Consider the following 17,849-nt stretch of genomic DNA (forward strand, 5'->3'; position numbering starts at 1 on the left):
TTTGTCTTCCATGAGAGGGGAGTATAGGTACTTACCCCCTACAGCAATGATCTAATAAATGTACCAGAAAACTCTTTCAAACTTTGACTACAAATATTCCTTTTATGATGTATTTTTATTTAATTTAGCCTCTCTCCAGGTCCCTTACTCTCTCAACTTTTTTTTTTTTTTTTTTTTGGTACCAGGGGTCAAACCCAGGAGGTTTAACTACTGAGCCACATCTCCAGTCCTCTTTATCTATTTTTAAATTTTGAGACAGTGTCTTGTTAAGTTGCTGAGAGTGGCTTTGAACTTGCTATCCTCCTGCCTCAGCTTCCCAACTCATGGGATTATAGGTGTGTACCACCATACCTGGATTCTCTCAACTTTTATACTAGAATTATACTTTCAATAAGACTAGACTTTTTTGTGTCTTATTCTCTTATCTCTGAACCTTTATACTATTTGTCTTGTCCAGAATGCTCTTTCCCTTCCTCCCTTGCCTTCTACCCCCAACTTCAGTCTAGTTGAGGCAAACACAATCTATTAGAGACAGATATATGCAGATACATATTATATTTTATGGCATGAATATATAGTGTTAGAGACTTAAATAAGGATTATATGAAGTTTCTTTCAGAAGACTAAATAGATCATGATGCTATAAACCACGGTCAACAATACAAGTCAGGGCTAGGGTTGTGGCTCAGAGGTAGAGCACTTGCCTAGCATGTGTGAGCACTGGGTTGAATTCTCAGCACCACATATAAATAAATGAATAAAATAAAGGTTCATCAATAACTAAAAAATATTTAAAAAGAAGGATGATATGAAGTTTCTTTCAGAAGACTAAATAGATCATGATGCTATAAACCATGGTCAAGAATATGAGTCAGGGCTGGGGTTGTGGCTAAGTGGTAGAGTCCTCGCCTAGCATGCATGAGGCACTGGGTTTGATCCTCAGCACCACATGAATGTAAAATAAAGCTATTAGAAAAAAGAATATGAATCAATCTAACTGGAGACAAAATGAGTTCAATTTTAGAACCTAATTACATTGATTAATACTTATTAAATATCTACCATATATTGTGTAGTCTTCCAAGCCCCTTTATACGTGTCAACTTATTTAACCCTTGTAAAAATCTTATGATGTAGGTACTATCATTATCTACACTTATAGATGGGGAAACTGAGTGAATGATGCTTATATAATTTCCCAAGACTATACATTTAGCAAAAGCTCAACCTATCCAGTCCCCTCTCCTTTAAACTTCTTATTATAAAAATAGATCTAGGGGCTGGGGTTGTGGCTTAGAGGTAGAGCACTTGCCTATCATTTGTGAGGCACTGGGTTCGATTCTCAGCACTCAAATAAATAAAGGTCCATTGGCAATTTTTTTAAAGTATTTTTTTAGTTGTAGATGGACACAATATTTTTTTTAAAAAGAGAGAGAGAGAGAGAGAGAGAGAGAGAGAGAGAGAGAATTTTTTAATATTTATTTTTTTAGTTTTTGGCGGACACAACATCTTTGTTTGTATGTGGTGCTAAGGATCGAACCCGGGCTGCACACATGCCAGGCGAGCACGCTACCGCTTGAGCTACATCCCCAGCCCCCACAATATTTTTATTCTTTTTTTATTTGTTTATTTGTACACGGTGCTGGGGATCGAACCCAGGCCTCACGCATTTAAGGCAAGTGCTCTACCACTGAGCTACATCCCCAGCCCCAAGGTCCATTGGCAATTTAAAAAATAAAAAATAAAATAGATCTAGGGGCTGGAGATATATTCATAGGTAAAGCACTTGCCTCATAAGAATGAGGTCCTGGGTTCAATCAACAGCACCAAAATAAAAATAAAATAAATAAATCTAAAGAAAAATTTCAAGATGTTACAATGACTCCCTTTATCTAGATTTACCCATTATTAACGTATTCTCATATTTGCTTTATAATATTCTTTTTTATTTTTGTTTTGCTGAATGATTTGCTTTTGCTGAACTATTTATAAATACTCAAGTATGATCTCCTTAGAGTAGGGGCATTCTCTTATCCCAGTTCAATGTGTTTATCAAATTCAGAAATTTTAGTATTGATATAATATTATTTAATAGTTTATATTCAAATTTAAATGATTATCTCATTACTATTCCTCATTCTAATAGAACTCCCCCTACCGGCTCTAGAATCAAATCCTGGGTCACATTATTAATTTAATTGCCCTACATCCTTTGTCTAGTTTAATCTGGAACTTAGCTCTAATTGTCTTTTATGACATTGATATTTTAAAAAGAACATAGTTGGGTTGGGGATATAGCTTGCCTAGCATACGTGAGGCCCTGAGTTTAATCCCAGCACTGTTTTTTAAAAAGGAGCTTATTGTTTTGTACAGTGACCCTCAGTTTGGGTTTGTTTCTTTCCTAATGATTATATTTAGCTCATGCATTTTGGCAAGTATACTACATAAGTGATGTCATGTCCTTTTGATCTTATACTATTAAGCTCCGTGCCATATTAATTGTGAGGTACATGGGGATGCTAGAGGCCACTGGACATGGAGCTTGGGGGTCCCAAAATGAGCTGTATCTACAGACTCGTTTGGAAGTCTTCTCACACAGATCTTCTTTGGAGCCATGTGTGCAGTGGGCTGTCTCAGAATTGAAGATAGATTCCAAGAGTCCTCAAAATTTAAGGAATGGAAAGGGAAGAGAAGAGAATGGAAGATAAGGGAATGAGTGATATGCAAAAAAAAAAAAAAAATAAAGATTGAAAAAGGACCGAGTGAAAGGGAGGAGGAGAATCAAGTTAGTTTATTATCCGAAAGCCAAGGGGGCAGAAATTTTCAAAAAATATGAGCTGATCAGCAACTTCAGAGATGTTTGGTAAAATGAAGACTGAGAAGTGTGCACTGCATGTGAAAATAGATTTCAGTGAAATGCTGAGGAAGGGAGATGGTAGAAGTGCCACATTACAGTAGAGGAGTGAGAACAGGTTTTACAATTACTGTAATGATGCAGGATAAAGAGAGAGGGGCTGAGGAGTTCACAAACCATACCCAGCTGCATGCTCCCTGGTGGTACAGAGGGCAGACAAGATCTGGAGCCTGAAATCAGATAACAAGGTGTCTGGCAGATGGAGGAAGTACACTGTGGGAGATTCAGGGTCAGGGGACACTTGGAAGTCTAGTCCTTTTATATTGGAGGTGTTTGGGGAACTCAGGAAAATAGTTTACTGAGTGTTGAAATCACTCTTAGTTTGGGCCTCAGAGTACTGAGAAGAGCCTCTTTTTAGAATTATGTGCTAACAGTCAGGCAACTCAACTCCTGTTTGTGTTCTCATTAAGATCTGCTTCTTGGCCTGCAAAGCTAGGTGCAGAGTCTCAGCAGTTGTATAGCCACTTAGAAAGAATTTAAGCAACTTCTACGAACTTGGCCCAGTGTCTGGAACTGCTCTGGGTCTGATTAAGTTATGGCTTAAGTATTGGAAACTACCATCCCCTTCCTCCCATCCTGAGTTGGGGCTTGTGAGATAGAGTCCTTTGAGACCCTTGGAGTTAACTACTAATCATGTTTTGTGATCTAATTCTGTGACCAGGAAGGATGCCCTTCCCCTCTGCAGAGTTGATGTGTCAGGGCTCACTCTCTTTTTTTTTTTTTTTTCCTTTCTCTCTCTCTTTCTTTCTTTCTTTTTTTTTTTTGGTACTGGGGTTTGAACCCAGGGGTGCTTTACCACTAAGCCACATCCTCAGCCATTTCTACTTAAAAAAAAATTTTTTTTTGTAGTTGTAGATGGACTGCTTTTATTTTATTTGTTTCATTTTTATGGGGTGCTAAGGAATGTTCTATACTGAGCTATAGCCCCTGGCTGTACTTTTTAAAATTTTGAGGCAGGGTCTTGCTAAGTTGCTTAGGGCCTAGCTAAGTTACTGAGGCTAGGTTTGAATTTGTTATCCACCTGCCTCAGCCTCTTGAGTCACTGGGATTACAGGTTCGTGCCACCATACCCAGTATGTAAGGGCTGTTTGATTCATGTATTTCACATATATTTATATGTATATTTTTTAGTTGTAGATGGACACAATATCTTTATTTTTTTACATGGTGCTGAAGATTGAACCCAGTGCCTCATGCATGCAAGGCAAGAGCTCAACCACTGAGCTACAACCCCAGCCCTCACATATTTTTTTTAAAAAACCTAGATGAGACAATTGGGAACATAACAGTTAACAAGGCACACATAGTTCCAGCCTTTATTAAACTTATAGTCTGGTGAGAGTCATATTAAAATAGGCAAACATATAAGTGAATAAAATAATTACTTATTGAAGGAAATACTATAAAAGACATATTAAGATATTGAAAAGGAAGGTTATTTAGATAAAGAGGTTAACTCTATAATGAATTGGTTAGGATAAATGCTGCTGGCTGCTGAAAAAGATAAACCCCAAGTTAACAATGCTCAGACTGTAGATATTATGGCTTATAGAAAGGCTAATCAGCAAGGGGAAGAGAGGCACTGTTCCATATAGTCATTTGGATACCTAGGTTAATAGGATTTCTGCCATCTTCACCACTTGCTTTCCATGGCTTCTAGGGGGCAGCCAGCAGAGAGGGAAAGAGAGTTAAGATTTTACCTGGGAAGTTTTCATGGGCCAGGCCTGGAACTTGTGTACATTACTTCTGGTCACATGCCTTAGCCCAGAACTCAATGTGGGAAACTGATAATGGATCCCAAAGAGATATCCATATCGTAATCCTTCAGAACCTGTGAACTTAATTGTAAAAACAGTGTTTATAGATGTAATTAGTTTAAGGATCATGAAATGACAAGATCATCCTGGATTATTTTAGCAGCCCACAAATGCAGTCACAAGTGTTCTTCTAAGACATAAAGAAGGGGACAGACAGAAGTGCTTTTTTCTCTACCACACTGCTGGTACATTCGTCTTTAATGGATATGTCTGGTCATCTAAATAAATCTTCATGTGGAAGTTTTTTTCTCAATCTCTACTATGATAGGTAAACCTTGAATAATCATAGAAAAATGAGACATAATCTATCTCAAAGCATATAGTTCAGGATAGTGTCATATATATTTTTTATCTCATATCCCAGGAGTCTTGTGGGACATACATGTGAAATGGTGTTTAATGCTGCTGATTATTCAGTTGATTGCTGTTATGTATCTGACTTATAAAAATTAAAAGAGTTCCTATTTTACCATATTTGTCTTCACAGCTGCCCGGGGAACTCCACTTCGAATTATGAATTACTGGATCTCCACTCCAGGAATTTATGTTGTTACTGGAGAGGGAAACATGTGCACTCAACAGACACCTTGTCAAGGTGAGATATGGTGGAAAGGTTATTCCTAGGAGATAGAAAGGTATGTTAAAGGCTCACAGACCTATTCAGTGCAGCCTTATCCCAGCTCTACTGCAGGAGAAGCAGCAGAGGTTCAGGGGCTGGGAAAATGGTTGAATCTGTGACTGTTTCCAGACTGAAACCCAGTGGCAAGTCAGCTGATGACTGAGCTTGCATTTCAGGCTTAATTTTTTATTTTAGAGCATTATAGTTATACATAGGATTTGGGTTCATTTTGAAAAAAAATCATACGTGCAAGGAATTTGATTTTAATCTCCATCCCCCCTATCTTTTCTCCTCTTTTCCTTCCCCTTATTCTCCTCCTTCCATTCTAGTGATCTTCCTTTAATTCCTTTATTTTATTTTTAAAAATATTTCTTTTTAGTTGTAGTTGGACACAATACCTTTATTTTATTCATTTTTTTATGTGGTGCTGAGGATCAAACCCAGTGCCTCGCACATGCTAGGTGAGCGCTCTACCGCTGAGCCACAACCTCAGCCATTATTTATTTATTTTAAATATTTTTTTTAGTTGTAGATGGACACAATACTTTTATTTATTTTTATGTGGTGCTGAGGATCGAACCCAGTGCCTCACACATGCTAGGAAAGCACTCTTCCATTGAGCTACAATCCCAGCCCTATTTATTTATTTTTGATTGGTACTTTCAACATATTCCATATATAAAGATGGAATTTTCAGGCTCAATGGCATACGCCTATAATCCCAGTGGCTCAGGAGGTTAAGGCAGGAGGATTGAGAGTTCAAAGCCAGTCTCAGCAATTTAGTGAGACCCTAAGCAACTTAACAAGACCCTGTCTCTAAATAAAGTATATATATTTAAAAAAAAGGGCTGGGAATATAACTCAGTGGTTAAGCACCCCTGGGTTCAATCCCCAGTATATAAAAAAGAAGATGGAATCACCTTTGGTACATTTATTTATGTATATAAAGGATTTTGTTAAGTTCATTCCATATTTCTTCCTGTTTCCCTTCCTTTCTTCCTCCTTCTCCTCCTTCTATTCCACTGATCCTCCCTCTATCTTCTGTCTATCACTATAACCTTTCCTCCCTTATTTTGCTTTAGCTACTACATATGAGAGAGAACATTTGACCCTTGATTTCTGAGTCTGGCTTATTTCACTTAGCATGATTTTCTCCATTTCCATCCATTTACCAACAAATGCCATGATCTCATTCTTCTTTATGGTTGAATAAAACTTCATTGTGTATATATATCACATTTTATTGATACATTCATCTATTGACAGGCATCTGAGTTGATTCCATAATTTGGTTATTGTGAATTGTGCTGCTATAAACATTGTAATGGCTGTATCACTATAATATGCTGATTTTAGTTTTTTCAGATAAACACTGAAGAGAAGGCTAGTTGGGTCATAAAGTGGTTCCATCCATAGTTTTTAAAAATTTATTCATTTTAAAATTTTTTTTTAGTTGTTGATGGATATTTATTTATTTATATGTGGTGCTGAGAATCAAGTCCATTGCCTCACACATGCTAGGTGAGAGCTCTACCACTGAGTCGCAACTGCAGCCCCATCCATAGTTTTTTGAGGAATCTCCACACTGCTTTCCATAGTGGTATAATTTGCAGCCTTCCAGTAATATATGAGTGCATCTTTATTCCCACATCCTTGCCAGCATTTATTATTGTTTGTTTTCTTGATCATTGCCATTGTTGACTGGAGTAAGATGAAATCTTATGGTAGTTTTGATCTTATATCCTGTTACTTAGCCAAATTCATTTATCAGCTCTAAAAGTCTTCTGGTGGAAGTTTTTCAATCTTCTACATATAGGACTATTTCATTAGCAAACAGTGATGTTTGACTTCTTCTTTTCGATAGTTGAGTCACAGGGTGGTTCTATCCCTAGTGTTTTGAGGAGTCTCCATACTGCTTTCCAAAGTGGTTGTATTAGTCTGCTGTCCCACCAGCAATGTACAAGTGTACCTTTACCCCACAACCTTGCCAGCATTTGTTATTGTTTGTATTCATGATCATTGCCATTCTTGACTAGAGTAAGAAGAAGTTTTGCTATAATTTTGATTTGCATTTTCCTGATTTCTAGAGATGTTTTTTCATATATTTTCATATATTGCTAGAGATATTTTTTCATATGATTTTTTCATGTATTTGTGGCCATTTGTGTTTCTTCTTTTGAGAAGTTTCTGTTTAATTCTTTTGCTCAGATATTGATTGGGTTATTTATTTATTTATTTTTTGGTGTAAGTTTTTTGAGTTATTTATGTATTCTAGATAATAAACCCCTATCAGGGGGTAGTTGGCCAAGATTTTTTTTCCCACCCTGTAGGCTCTGTCTTCATGTTCTTAATTGGTTCCTTAATTGTAGAAGCTTTTTAGTTCTATGGCATCTCACTTATTAATTCTTTGTTTTGTTTCTTGAGCTTTAGGGGTTTTGTTAAGGAAGTTAATGTCAGCATCTATATGATGAGGTGTTGACCCTGTGTTTTCTTCTAGCATTTGCAAGGTATCTGGTCTAATTCTTAAGTCTTTGATTCATTTTTATTTGATTTTTGTGCAGGGCAAGAGATAAGGGTCTAGTTTTATTTTTCTAAATATAGCTATTTAAGGTTCCCAGAACCATTTATTAAAAAGGCTATCTCTTCTCTAAAATACATTTTTGGCACCATTGTCAAGTATAAAATGGCTGTCGGTATGTAGATTTGTCTCTATGTCTTCTATTCTGTTCCCTTGGTCTTCTTAATGGCTATTTTGATGCCAATACCTTGCTGTTTTTGTTACTACAGCTCTGTAGTATAATTTCAGATCAGGTATTGTGGTGTCTCCTGCTTTGCTTTTCTTGTGTAGTATTGCTTTGGCTATTTTGGGTCTTTAATTCTTCCAAATGAATTTAGGAATTGTTTTTTCTTTATTCCAGAGATGCAAGGATGATTTAATATATGCAAATTAATAAATCTAATTCATCACATTAATAGAATTAAGGACAGAAATCACTTAGTCATCTCAGTAGATGCAAGAGAAGGCCTTTGACAAAATTCAGCAACTGTTCATGATAAAAAACATTGAAGAAACTAGGGATAAGAGGAACCTATCTCAACATTGAAAGCTATATATGTCAAACCCAAAGCCAACCTCATAGTAAATGGAGAGAAATCGAAAGCATTTTCTTTAAAATCTGGGACAAGCAAGGATGTCCATTCTCACAACTCCTGTTTAATATAGTGCTAGAAATTTTAGCCAGAACAATTAGGCAAGAGAAGGGATAAAAATAGGAAAGGAAGAAATCAAATGTTCACTGTTTGCAGATGATATGATCCTATACCTAGAATATCCAAACAACTCCACCAAAAGACTGCTAGAGCTAATAAAGTAGCAGGTTACAAAATCAACATACAAAATCAATACCATTCCTATATATCAAGAATAAATCTGCTAAGAAAAAAATCAGGAAAACAATTCCATTCACAATAGCTTTGAAAAAAATAAAATACCAAGGAATAAATCTAAACAAGGAAGTGAAGACCTCAAAAAGTATAGAACATTGAAGAAAGCAATTGAAGAGGACCCCAGGAGATGGAAAGAGCTCCCACATTCTTGGATGGGCAGAATTAATATTGTCAAAATGACCATGCTACCAAAAGCAATACACGGATTCAAGGCAATCCCCATCAAATAACCAATGTCATTCTTCATAGAACTAGAAAAACCATTCCTAAAATTCATTTAGGAAAATAAAAGACCCAGAATAGGTGTATTAGGGTTCTCTAGAGGAACAGAATCAATAGGAAGTATAATTATAAAAAGGGAATTTATTAGATTGGCTTATATGACTAGAAGCTGGATAGTCCACAGTGGCCGTCTATAGGCTGGAGATCTGGAGGAACTAGTAGCTGCAAAATCCAAGATGCTAAAGCCTCAGAACAAGAGGGATCAATAGTGCTATCCCAGTCCCAGACCTAACGCTCTGGAAACTCCCTGGAGAATCACTGGCATTATTCCCATTGGAAGAGTGAAGGAGTGAGAGTCTGATAACCTCAGGTGATTGCAGCAGCAATCAAGAACCCGTTAAAGAAGAATCAAGTTTGCATCTACTGCTGCTTTCTTGTTCTTCCAACTTTATTCCACCCAAGCTGTGGGAACAGTGCTGCCCACACTTAGGGAGGGTCTCCACTTCTGTTTGCTATCCCACATCTCAATCATTACTAGACACACCCTCATTGACACACCCAGAAACCTCTTAGTCTTTGGCATCTCTTAATCCAATCAAACCGGCAATTCAAAACAACCATTGCAATAGCCAAAGTCATTTTAAGCCAAAAAACAATGCTCAAGGCATCACAGTACCTAACTTCAAATTATACTGCAGATCTATAGTAACAAAAACTGTATGGTACTGACATAAAAATAGACACATAGACCAATGGTACAGAAAAGAAGACACAGACAAACCACACAGATGCAGTCATCTGATTCTTGACAAAGGTGTCAAAAACATATATTGAAGAAAAGACAGCCTTTTTAGACAAATGGTGCTGGGACAACTGGTTATCCATATGTAGAAGAATGAAACTACACCTTTATCTATTACCCTGCACAACAATCAACTCAAAATGAATCAAAGACCTCAGAATTAGACCAGAAACTGTGCAGCTCCTAGAAGAAAATGTAGGGTCAATACTTTAGATTTTAGGAACAGTTAATGGCTTTGTCTACAGAACCCCTAAAGCTCAGGAGGGAATGAGAATTAAAACTACACTGAGGGCTGGGGATGTGGCTCAAGCGGTAGCATGCTCGCCTGGCATGCGTGCGGCCCGGGTTCGATCCTCAGCACCACATACAAACAAAGATGCTGTGTCCGTCGAAAACTAAAAAATAAATATTAAAATCTCAGTGTAGTTTTTTTTTTTAATCTCTCACTAGTCAGAATGACAGTCATCAGTAATACAAAGAATAATAAATACTGCAGGGGATGTGGAGAAAAAGGAACACTTTCACACTGATGGTGGGACTGTGAATTAGTACAGCTGCTATGAAAATTAGTAGAAGTTCCTCAAAATACTAGGCTTGGAACCACTCCATGGTATGTACCTACAAATCCCATCAGTATGTACCAACAATTTCTATCACTGTGTACAACTATAATGCACCAAAAAGTGGGGGGCGGGGAGAATTGCTTATAATTCTGTAAGAATGTCATTGGTATTTTGATGGGGATTTCATTGAATGTGTATATTGTTTTTGGTAGTGTTGTCATTTTGACAATATTAATTCCACCTATCCAAGAACATGGAAGGTTTTTCTACCTTTTGAGGTTCTCTTCAATTTCTTTCTTCACTGTCCTGTGATTTTCATTGTATATCTGTTTTACCCCTTGATTAGATTAATTTCCAAGGGTTTTTTTTTTTTTTTGGAGGTTATTATGAATGGAATTGTTTTCTTGATTTTTTCCTCTGCTGAATTACTGTTGGAGTATAAGAAAGCTATATATTTATGAGGTTTGGTCTTGTATTCTCCTATTTTGCTGAACTCACTTATTAGCTCTAGAAGTCTTGTGGTGGAGTTTCTTGGGTCTTCTAGATGGAGGGTCATGTCATTGGCAGAGAGAGTTTGACATCTTTTCTAATTTGTATCTGTTTGATTTCCTTTTGTTGTCTGATCATGCTGGCTAATGTTTCAAGAACTGCATTGAATAAAATTGGTGAGAGTAGACATTCTTGTCTTGTTCCTGATTTTAGAGGAAATGTTTTTAGTTTTTCTCCGTCAGTATGCTGTTGGCTTTGGGTTTGTCATAAGTAGCCTTTACGATGTTGAAGTAAGTTCCATAGATCCCTAGTTTCTCCAGTGTTCTTAACGTGAATGGGTGGTGGATTTCATCAAAGGCCTTTTCTGTATCTGTTGAGATGATTATATGATTCTTAATTCTATTTATGTGGTGAGTTACATTTATTGATTTGTGTTTGTTGAACCAACCTTGCATCTTGGGATAAAGCCTACTTGATCATGGTGTATTATCATCTTAATATTTAAAAAAATTTTTTTTTAGTTGTCAGTGGGCCTTTAATTAATTAATTAATTAATTAATTTATATGTGATGCTGAGAGTTGAACCCAGTGCTTCACACATACTAGAAGAGTGCTCTATGACTGAGCTATGACACCAGCCTCTTAAATATGTTTTTGACTGCAGTTTTCTAATGTTTTATTAAGAATTTTTGCATCTGTGTTCATCAGGGATATTAGTCTGTAGTTTTCTTTATTTTTTTAGTTGTCAGTTGAGTCTCAGCAAGACTCAAACCCAGTGCCCCACATGTGCTAGGCAAGTGCTCTACCATTGAGCCACAACCCCAGCCCTTGGTCTGTAGTTTTCTTTCCTTGATGTGTCTTTGTCTGGTTTTTGTATCTGGGTTATACTAGCTTCATAGAATGTTTTTGGACGTGTTCCCTCCCTTTCAATATCATGGAATAATTTGAGAAAGACTGGTGTTACTTCTTCTATAAAGGTCTGTTAGAATTCAGCTGAGATTCCATGTGGTCCTGGGCTTTTCCCTTTTGGAAAGCTTTTAATTGATGTTTTAATGTCATTACTTGATATTGATCTGTTTAGGTTTTCTAGATCTTCCTGACTTAATTTGGACAGGTTATAGGTGTCAAGAAATTTGTCAATATCTTCTAGGTTTTTCAATTTATGGTAGTATAAATTTTCAAAATAAATTCTGGTAATTCTGTGGATTTCAGAAGGTTCTGTGGTGATATCTCCTTTTTTATCTCTGATCATATTTATTTGGTCACATTCTTTGGTTAGTTTGGCTAAGGGTTCATCAGTCTTATCTTTTCAAAGAACCAATTCTTTGCATTGATACTGTATATTGTTTTCTTATTCTTTCAATTTCATTGATTTCAGCTCTGATCTTAATAATTTACTGGTTTTGGAGTTAGTTTGTTATTCTTTTCTAAGACCTTGAGGTAGGGCATAGCTTATTTATTTGGCATTTATTTTTTAAATGGAAGCACTTAGTGCTATTAATTTTTCTCTTAGAATTGCTTTCATACTGTCCTAGAAATTTTGATACATTGTATTTCTGTTCTCATTTGTTTTTAAGAATTTCTTGATTTATATTCTCATTTTTTATTTTATTTAAAAAATATTTTTTATTTGTAGATGAACACAATACCTTTATTTATTTATCGTTATGTGGTGCTGAGCCAGGGCCTTACCCATGCTAGGCAAGCACTCTACAGTGAGCCACAGCCCCAGCACCTATATTCTCTTTATTTTTTGTTCCATTCTTCATTTAAGAGAGTCTTGTTCAATTTCTATATGTTTATATGGTTTCTCAGGCTGGTCAGAGTTGCTCGGATTACAGTCATGCATCACTGGGCCCAGCTCTGCTTCTGCTTCATATATATAATCTCCAAAGTTTTCCATATGTATATGTGTGTGTGTGTGTGTGTTCACAGTGCTATAAATTCAGTGCTATCAGTTTCTCTCTCAGCACTAATTTCACTGCATCCCACAAATTTTGATAGGCTTTATTTTCATTTTCGTTTAGTTTGATCCAATGGGGGAAAAAGGCATTCTTAGTTTCTCTTTTACTGTTTCTTATTTCTGGCATTTTCATTTGATTCTAAGAACTTCCATCTCCCTATATGTTAGTTTTTTATCATGTTATAATTTGGATCTGGAATGTCACCCAAAGGCTCATGTGTTAAAGACTTGGTCCCCAGCTGTTGGCAGTATTGAGAGGTGGTGGAACTTCAGGAGGTGAGACCTAGCTGGAAGAAGTAGGTCACTGGGGGTATGTCCTTAAAGGGGATACCTTGTCCTTGCCCACCCCCTCTTCTTCCAGGCTGCCATGAGGTGAGCAGCTGTGTTTCATGTTGTGTTCTCTGCTATGATGTTTTGCCTTGCTAAAGGCCCAAGAGCAATGGGGTCAAATGACTATGGATTGAAACCTCTGAAACTGTGAGCCAAAATAAATCTTTGCTTCTTTAAGCTAAAATTTTCAGGTATTTGGTCACAGCAACAGAAAGTTAATATGTTACTGTAATATAATACCTGAGATAATTAACTTAAAAAAATAAAAGAATTTTTTTGGACTCACGGTTTAGGAGGTCCAGTCCATGATAATTACTTACTGTTTTGGGCCTGTGGCAAGGCAGCACATCATCATGGCAGTGTGTGGCAGAGCAAAACCTCAGAGGCAGAGAGAAAGAGGAAGAGATAAGAATCCTGTAGTCTCCTTCTGACTACCCCTCAATGACCAAGGTCTTCCCACAAGGCTCCTTCTCCTGAAGATTCACAATATCTCCTAATAGTGCTACCCTGGGAACCAAACCTTTAACACATGGACCTTTGAGGGATATTCAAGATCCAAATGATAGCATCCTACATACACTATAATCTGTTCTTATGTGATATCTGTTTTTTCCTTTGGAGTTCTTTCTAGATTATTCATAATTATTTTAATTTCCCAATATGATAGTTCCAAACTCTGCATCACATCTGAGACTAGTTTTTATTCTTTCTTTTGCTCATTAGGCTGTTTTTTTTCTTGCCTTTTATTAAGACTTATGTTTTTTTGTTGAAAAATTGGACATGATCTGTTAAGTTATAGTAACTAAGGTATTTAGGCTTTTAATGTGAGTTTTTAAAAATCAGTCTGACTAGGAGTTAAACAGTGGTTAGTGTTTGCTCTGGTTGTAGTATCAAAGGCTTAAGTTCCTCTTAGTTAGTTTCCTCTCCAACTCTGTTCCATGCCTTCTATTGTCTTTAGTTTTCCATAAGAACTCCATCTTAAAGTGTGTTGCATTTCTCTCTCTATTGTTATCAAATAGGAAAAAAGTCCAGTTACTGGCTTCTCTGGGTAAGGTGATCTCCACTGTGATTCTCTGTATTCACTTTTCTCTCCATGTTTAGGGGTGCTAAGTTGCCTTGTGACCTCAGTTCTTTGATGGATGTAGGAAAAGTCATTGATTTTCAGTGAGAATGAAAATGCTAGCTTCTAAGCTTGTAACATCTCTCAGGCTGGACGTTTTAAATGGGTGATGACCTTACACATGTTCACATGAGAGGCAAGTTCAAAAGGGCTTTTCACCAGACACACTTCATTTAGGCATCAATCTATTTGGAGCTACCTGCTTTAACACTAAGTTTGTCACTGAAATTGTTGGTTGAGTCATTATTACAATACTTGAAAGATTTATTTTAAAAAGATTTTATAAGACCAAATACATTAGTTGAGAAGAGCTGAATTCATAATGAAGAATGAATGAAATGCTATTTATTTGTTATCTACTATATGTTAGACCAGGATGCAAGAAAAGACCACTGACTCCAATTAAAATCAAATTAAAGCAAGCTTATTATTTCGACTGGCTGGGTTGCCTCTCCCTCCCAAAACCGTGGGAACAAGACAGCAACCCCACCTTTCCTACAGCCCAGCTTTATAGCCCAGAAAGTTACACAAAGGGGGGTTACAGATAACAGAACTCTGACAAGCATCACACTAATGGTAGTTTACATTTTTTTTTCTTGCTGGCCTCAACATCAGAATTTATGAGGACCATTAGAGCCTTAGAGAGGATCGTGGTCTGGCCAGGGAAGGCCAATATTTATGAGGTGTCACTAAGTTTCAGAGAGGGCTGCTATCTGGTCAGAGAGCCAGGCATGGGTGAGTTCAAGGCACGGCAGGCATTCCAAGCAGGTTCAGAATTTGCAGTAATTTCTAGTAAAGCTGAAATTATCTTTTCATGGTTTTGTGGCGAGATGCCCAATTTTAAGAAAAGATCAGATTGGGTCTATCACTATATTTTTGTCATCTACTATAGAATCAGTTAGCTTAAATATATGTATGAATTACACCAAAATAACTTTATAGTTGTTCATTCACCTTGGCCCATTTAAGTCACTTTGGGGAATGTGGCCCAAGGAAATGAAGCTCCTGTTTATTATAATAGTAATTGGAAATTTGGATACAACATGCTTTCTTTTTTTAATTTTTTTTTTTTAGTTGTGGATGGACACAATACCTTTATTTTACTTATTTATTTATGTGGTGCTGAGGATCGAACCCAGTGCCTCACACATGCTAGACAAGTGGTCTACCACTGAGCCACAGCCCCGGAAACAGCAGGCTTTATAACAACAAGGAAATTAAGTAGCATCAATCCATATAACAAATTATCATCCTGCTTTCAATGTATGAAGTAAATTAATGATATAAAGAATTTTAAATAATATTAACAAAAAAGTAAAAATTACATATCAATATAATCATGATTGTATAAAAATTTTCACCAAGATTCTATGAAGAAGTACATCAAACTAGTATTTTATTTTATTTTTTTTAGTTGTAGTTGGACACAATAAAAAAATTTATTTTAATGTGGTGCTGAGGATCGAACCCAGGGCTTGGCAAATGCTAGGCAAGCGCTCTACCACTGAGCCACAACCCCAGCCCTAGTATTTGTTTTTTGATAATGAAATTATAGATGACTTTCTTCTTTATTGACCTTTTACCCTCTATAGTCCAAATAAATTTTCCTCATTGAGCATGTAGTACCTTATTCATAATCAAAACAAACTTTATTAAATAAAATATATATCTGTGCACAACTATAAATAATGTACCAATTTAACTATAGGATTGTTTTAATGTTCTTTTGCGTCTCTCCACAATAGGAAATGATAAAGCTTTTAGCTGGTATGGCTGAAGGAAAAATGTTTTAGCATTATTCTACCTGAATTCTCTTCTTCTGTTAGTTTGCCTCAGTGTTTTCTGTTTTTGTTTTGATGTTCTTTCCTCTCAGATACTCTTTGTCCCCAGAATAACTGAATTGTTTTTTCTCTCTTTGTCATTCCCAGTTTTGGTCTATGGAGGCCCCCAGTCAGGGTATGGAGCCCCTCCTACAGGATATGGAGCCTCCCCTGCAGGATATGGAGCCCCTCCTATGGCATATGGAGCCATTCCTGTAGGATATGGAGCTTCTTCTATGGGTTATGGAGCCCCCCCTCCAGGATATGGAGCCCCCCCTCCAGGATATGGAGCCCCCCCTCCAGGATATGGAGCCCCCCCTCCTGGATATGGAGTCCCACCTCCTGGATATGGAGTCCCACCTCCTGGATATGAAGACCCATCTGCGAGAAGCTCAAGACCTGTAGCCCCCCCTTCTAGATCCCCAGCTCCACCTGCTGGATCTGGAGTCCAGAATCCCAAAACTGTAACAGCACAGACTCCTGGACATGAAGCTTCTTCTCCCTCTACCTCAGCTTCTCCGGCCTATTCTCCCACTTCTAAAATGTAAACCTTGACCACTTATCAAGCAAAGCAGCACCCTAACATTGAAGTCAATAAGGGAGAGGATGCAGGTATACTGATAATAGGCCTATACTCCTTGAAAGGACAATCATAAGGTAAGACTAGGCTTTATTTCTATGCCTATATTTTATATTTTTAAAGTAATTAATTATTATTATTATTATTGCAGTTCTGGGCATTGAACGTAGGACCTCATACATCTTGCACATGCTAGGTAAGCGCTCTATCACTGAGCTATATATCTGTTTCCCCAACCCTCCTAGATTTTAGAAGCAGACTCATCTTTTGATTATCTGGGCTAAAGGAGCATTACAGGGCTATTTTGCCAATATTGCCAATAATTTGGTTGACTTTGGGCTACATTTTTAACATTTTGTATAAGAGTTTGGAAAAGCTTCCTGCTTTTCTCCTCATTCCTATTCAAGAAACATTTATTATGCTTTCTTTAGAGGCACTGAGACATGTGCTAAGAATATCATGACGAACACAGTTATTTTTCACATTATTCTGTACATTAATGAAAGGATGGAATAACCTAAATTTCCAGTAATAAGAGAGAATTTTATACATTATGATATATTTATACAATGAAGTATTATGCAGCTGTTGAAAATGATGTCTGGAGGTAGAGAAAGGAGCTTTTGAGAAGACCAAAAAGAAAAGGAAAGAGTGTCAAACTTGACTATGTAAAAATTTAAAACTTAAGTGTAATAAAAATTAAAAGACAGCAGGGGCTGGGGCTGGGGCTTAGCAGTAGTGCACTTGCCTGGCATGAGTGAGGCACTGGGTTCGATTCTCAGCACCACACATAAATAAATAAAACAAAGGTCTATCAACAACTAAAAAAAATTTTAAAAAAAGACAGCATGTGGGGAGCCACTCTGAATGACTCACGCCTTCTATTCTGAAGCTAGAGGCTTTGACCACTACATTTTGTAGTGATCTGGGCATTGTCCTGGTTCAGGAAGTTGAGGGTGTGTCTTCAGATGTAGGCGACTCCCCTTGGGTTGAATTATAATTATAAACCCTTGTAACCTTGCCCCTTCTGGCCTTTTTTGGATGGAACTTTCTAAGAACAAGGGTTCCCCCCCAATAAAAACCCACTTCCGACCATGCTGTCTCTCTCTTGCCAGCTTCTCTTGACTTTCTCTTGCTCTCCCATTTGGGGAGCCTGAGGCGGA

The 17,849-nt window shown here is 37.0% G+C and overlaps 1 protein-coding gene across 1 annotated transcript in view; it reads left to right on the forward strand.

Annotated features, from left to right (window-relative positions):
• Nucleotides 1-16,654, forward strand: part of Wbp2nl (WBP2 N-terminal like) — a 38,432-nt gene extending 21,778 nt beyond the window's left edge. Inside the window, exons 5-6 of the mRNA XM_076853353.1 lie at nucleotides 5,219-5,326; nucleotides 16,215-16,654. Of these exons, the coding sequence (XP_076709468.1) occupies nucleotides 5,219-5,326; nucleotides 16,215-16,654 (548 nt within the window). The remainder of the gene's footprint in view (nucleotides 1-5,218; nucleotides 5,327-16,214) is intronic.
• Nucleotides 16,655-17,849: the final 1,195 nt, after the last annotated feature.

Source organism: Callospermophilus lateralis, chromosome 4 (assembly GCF_048772815.1).
Source record: "Callospermophilus lateralis isolate mCalLat2 chromosome 4, mCalLat2.hap1, whole genome shotgun sequence".
NCBI lineage: Eukaryota > Metazoa > Chordata > Mammalia > Rodentia > Sciuridae > Callospermophilus > Callospermophilus lateralis.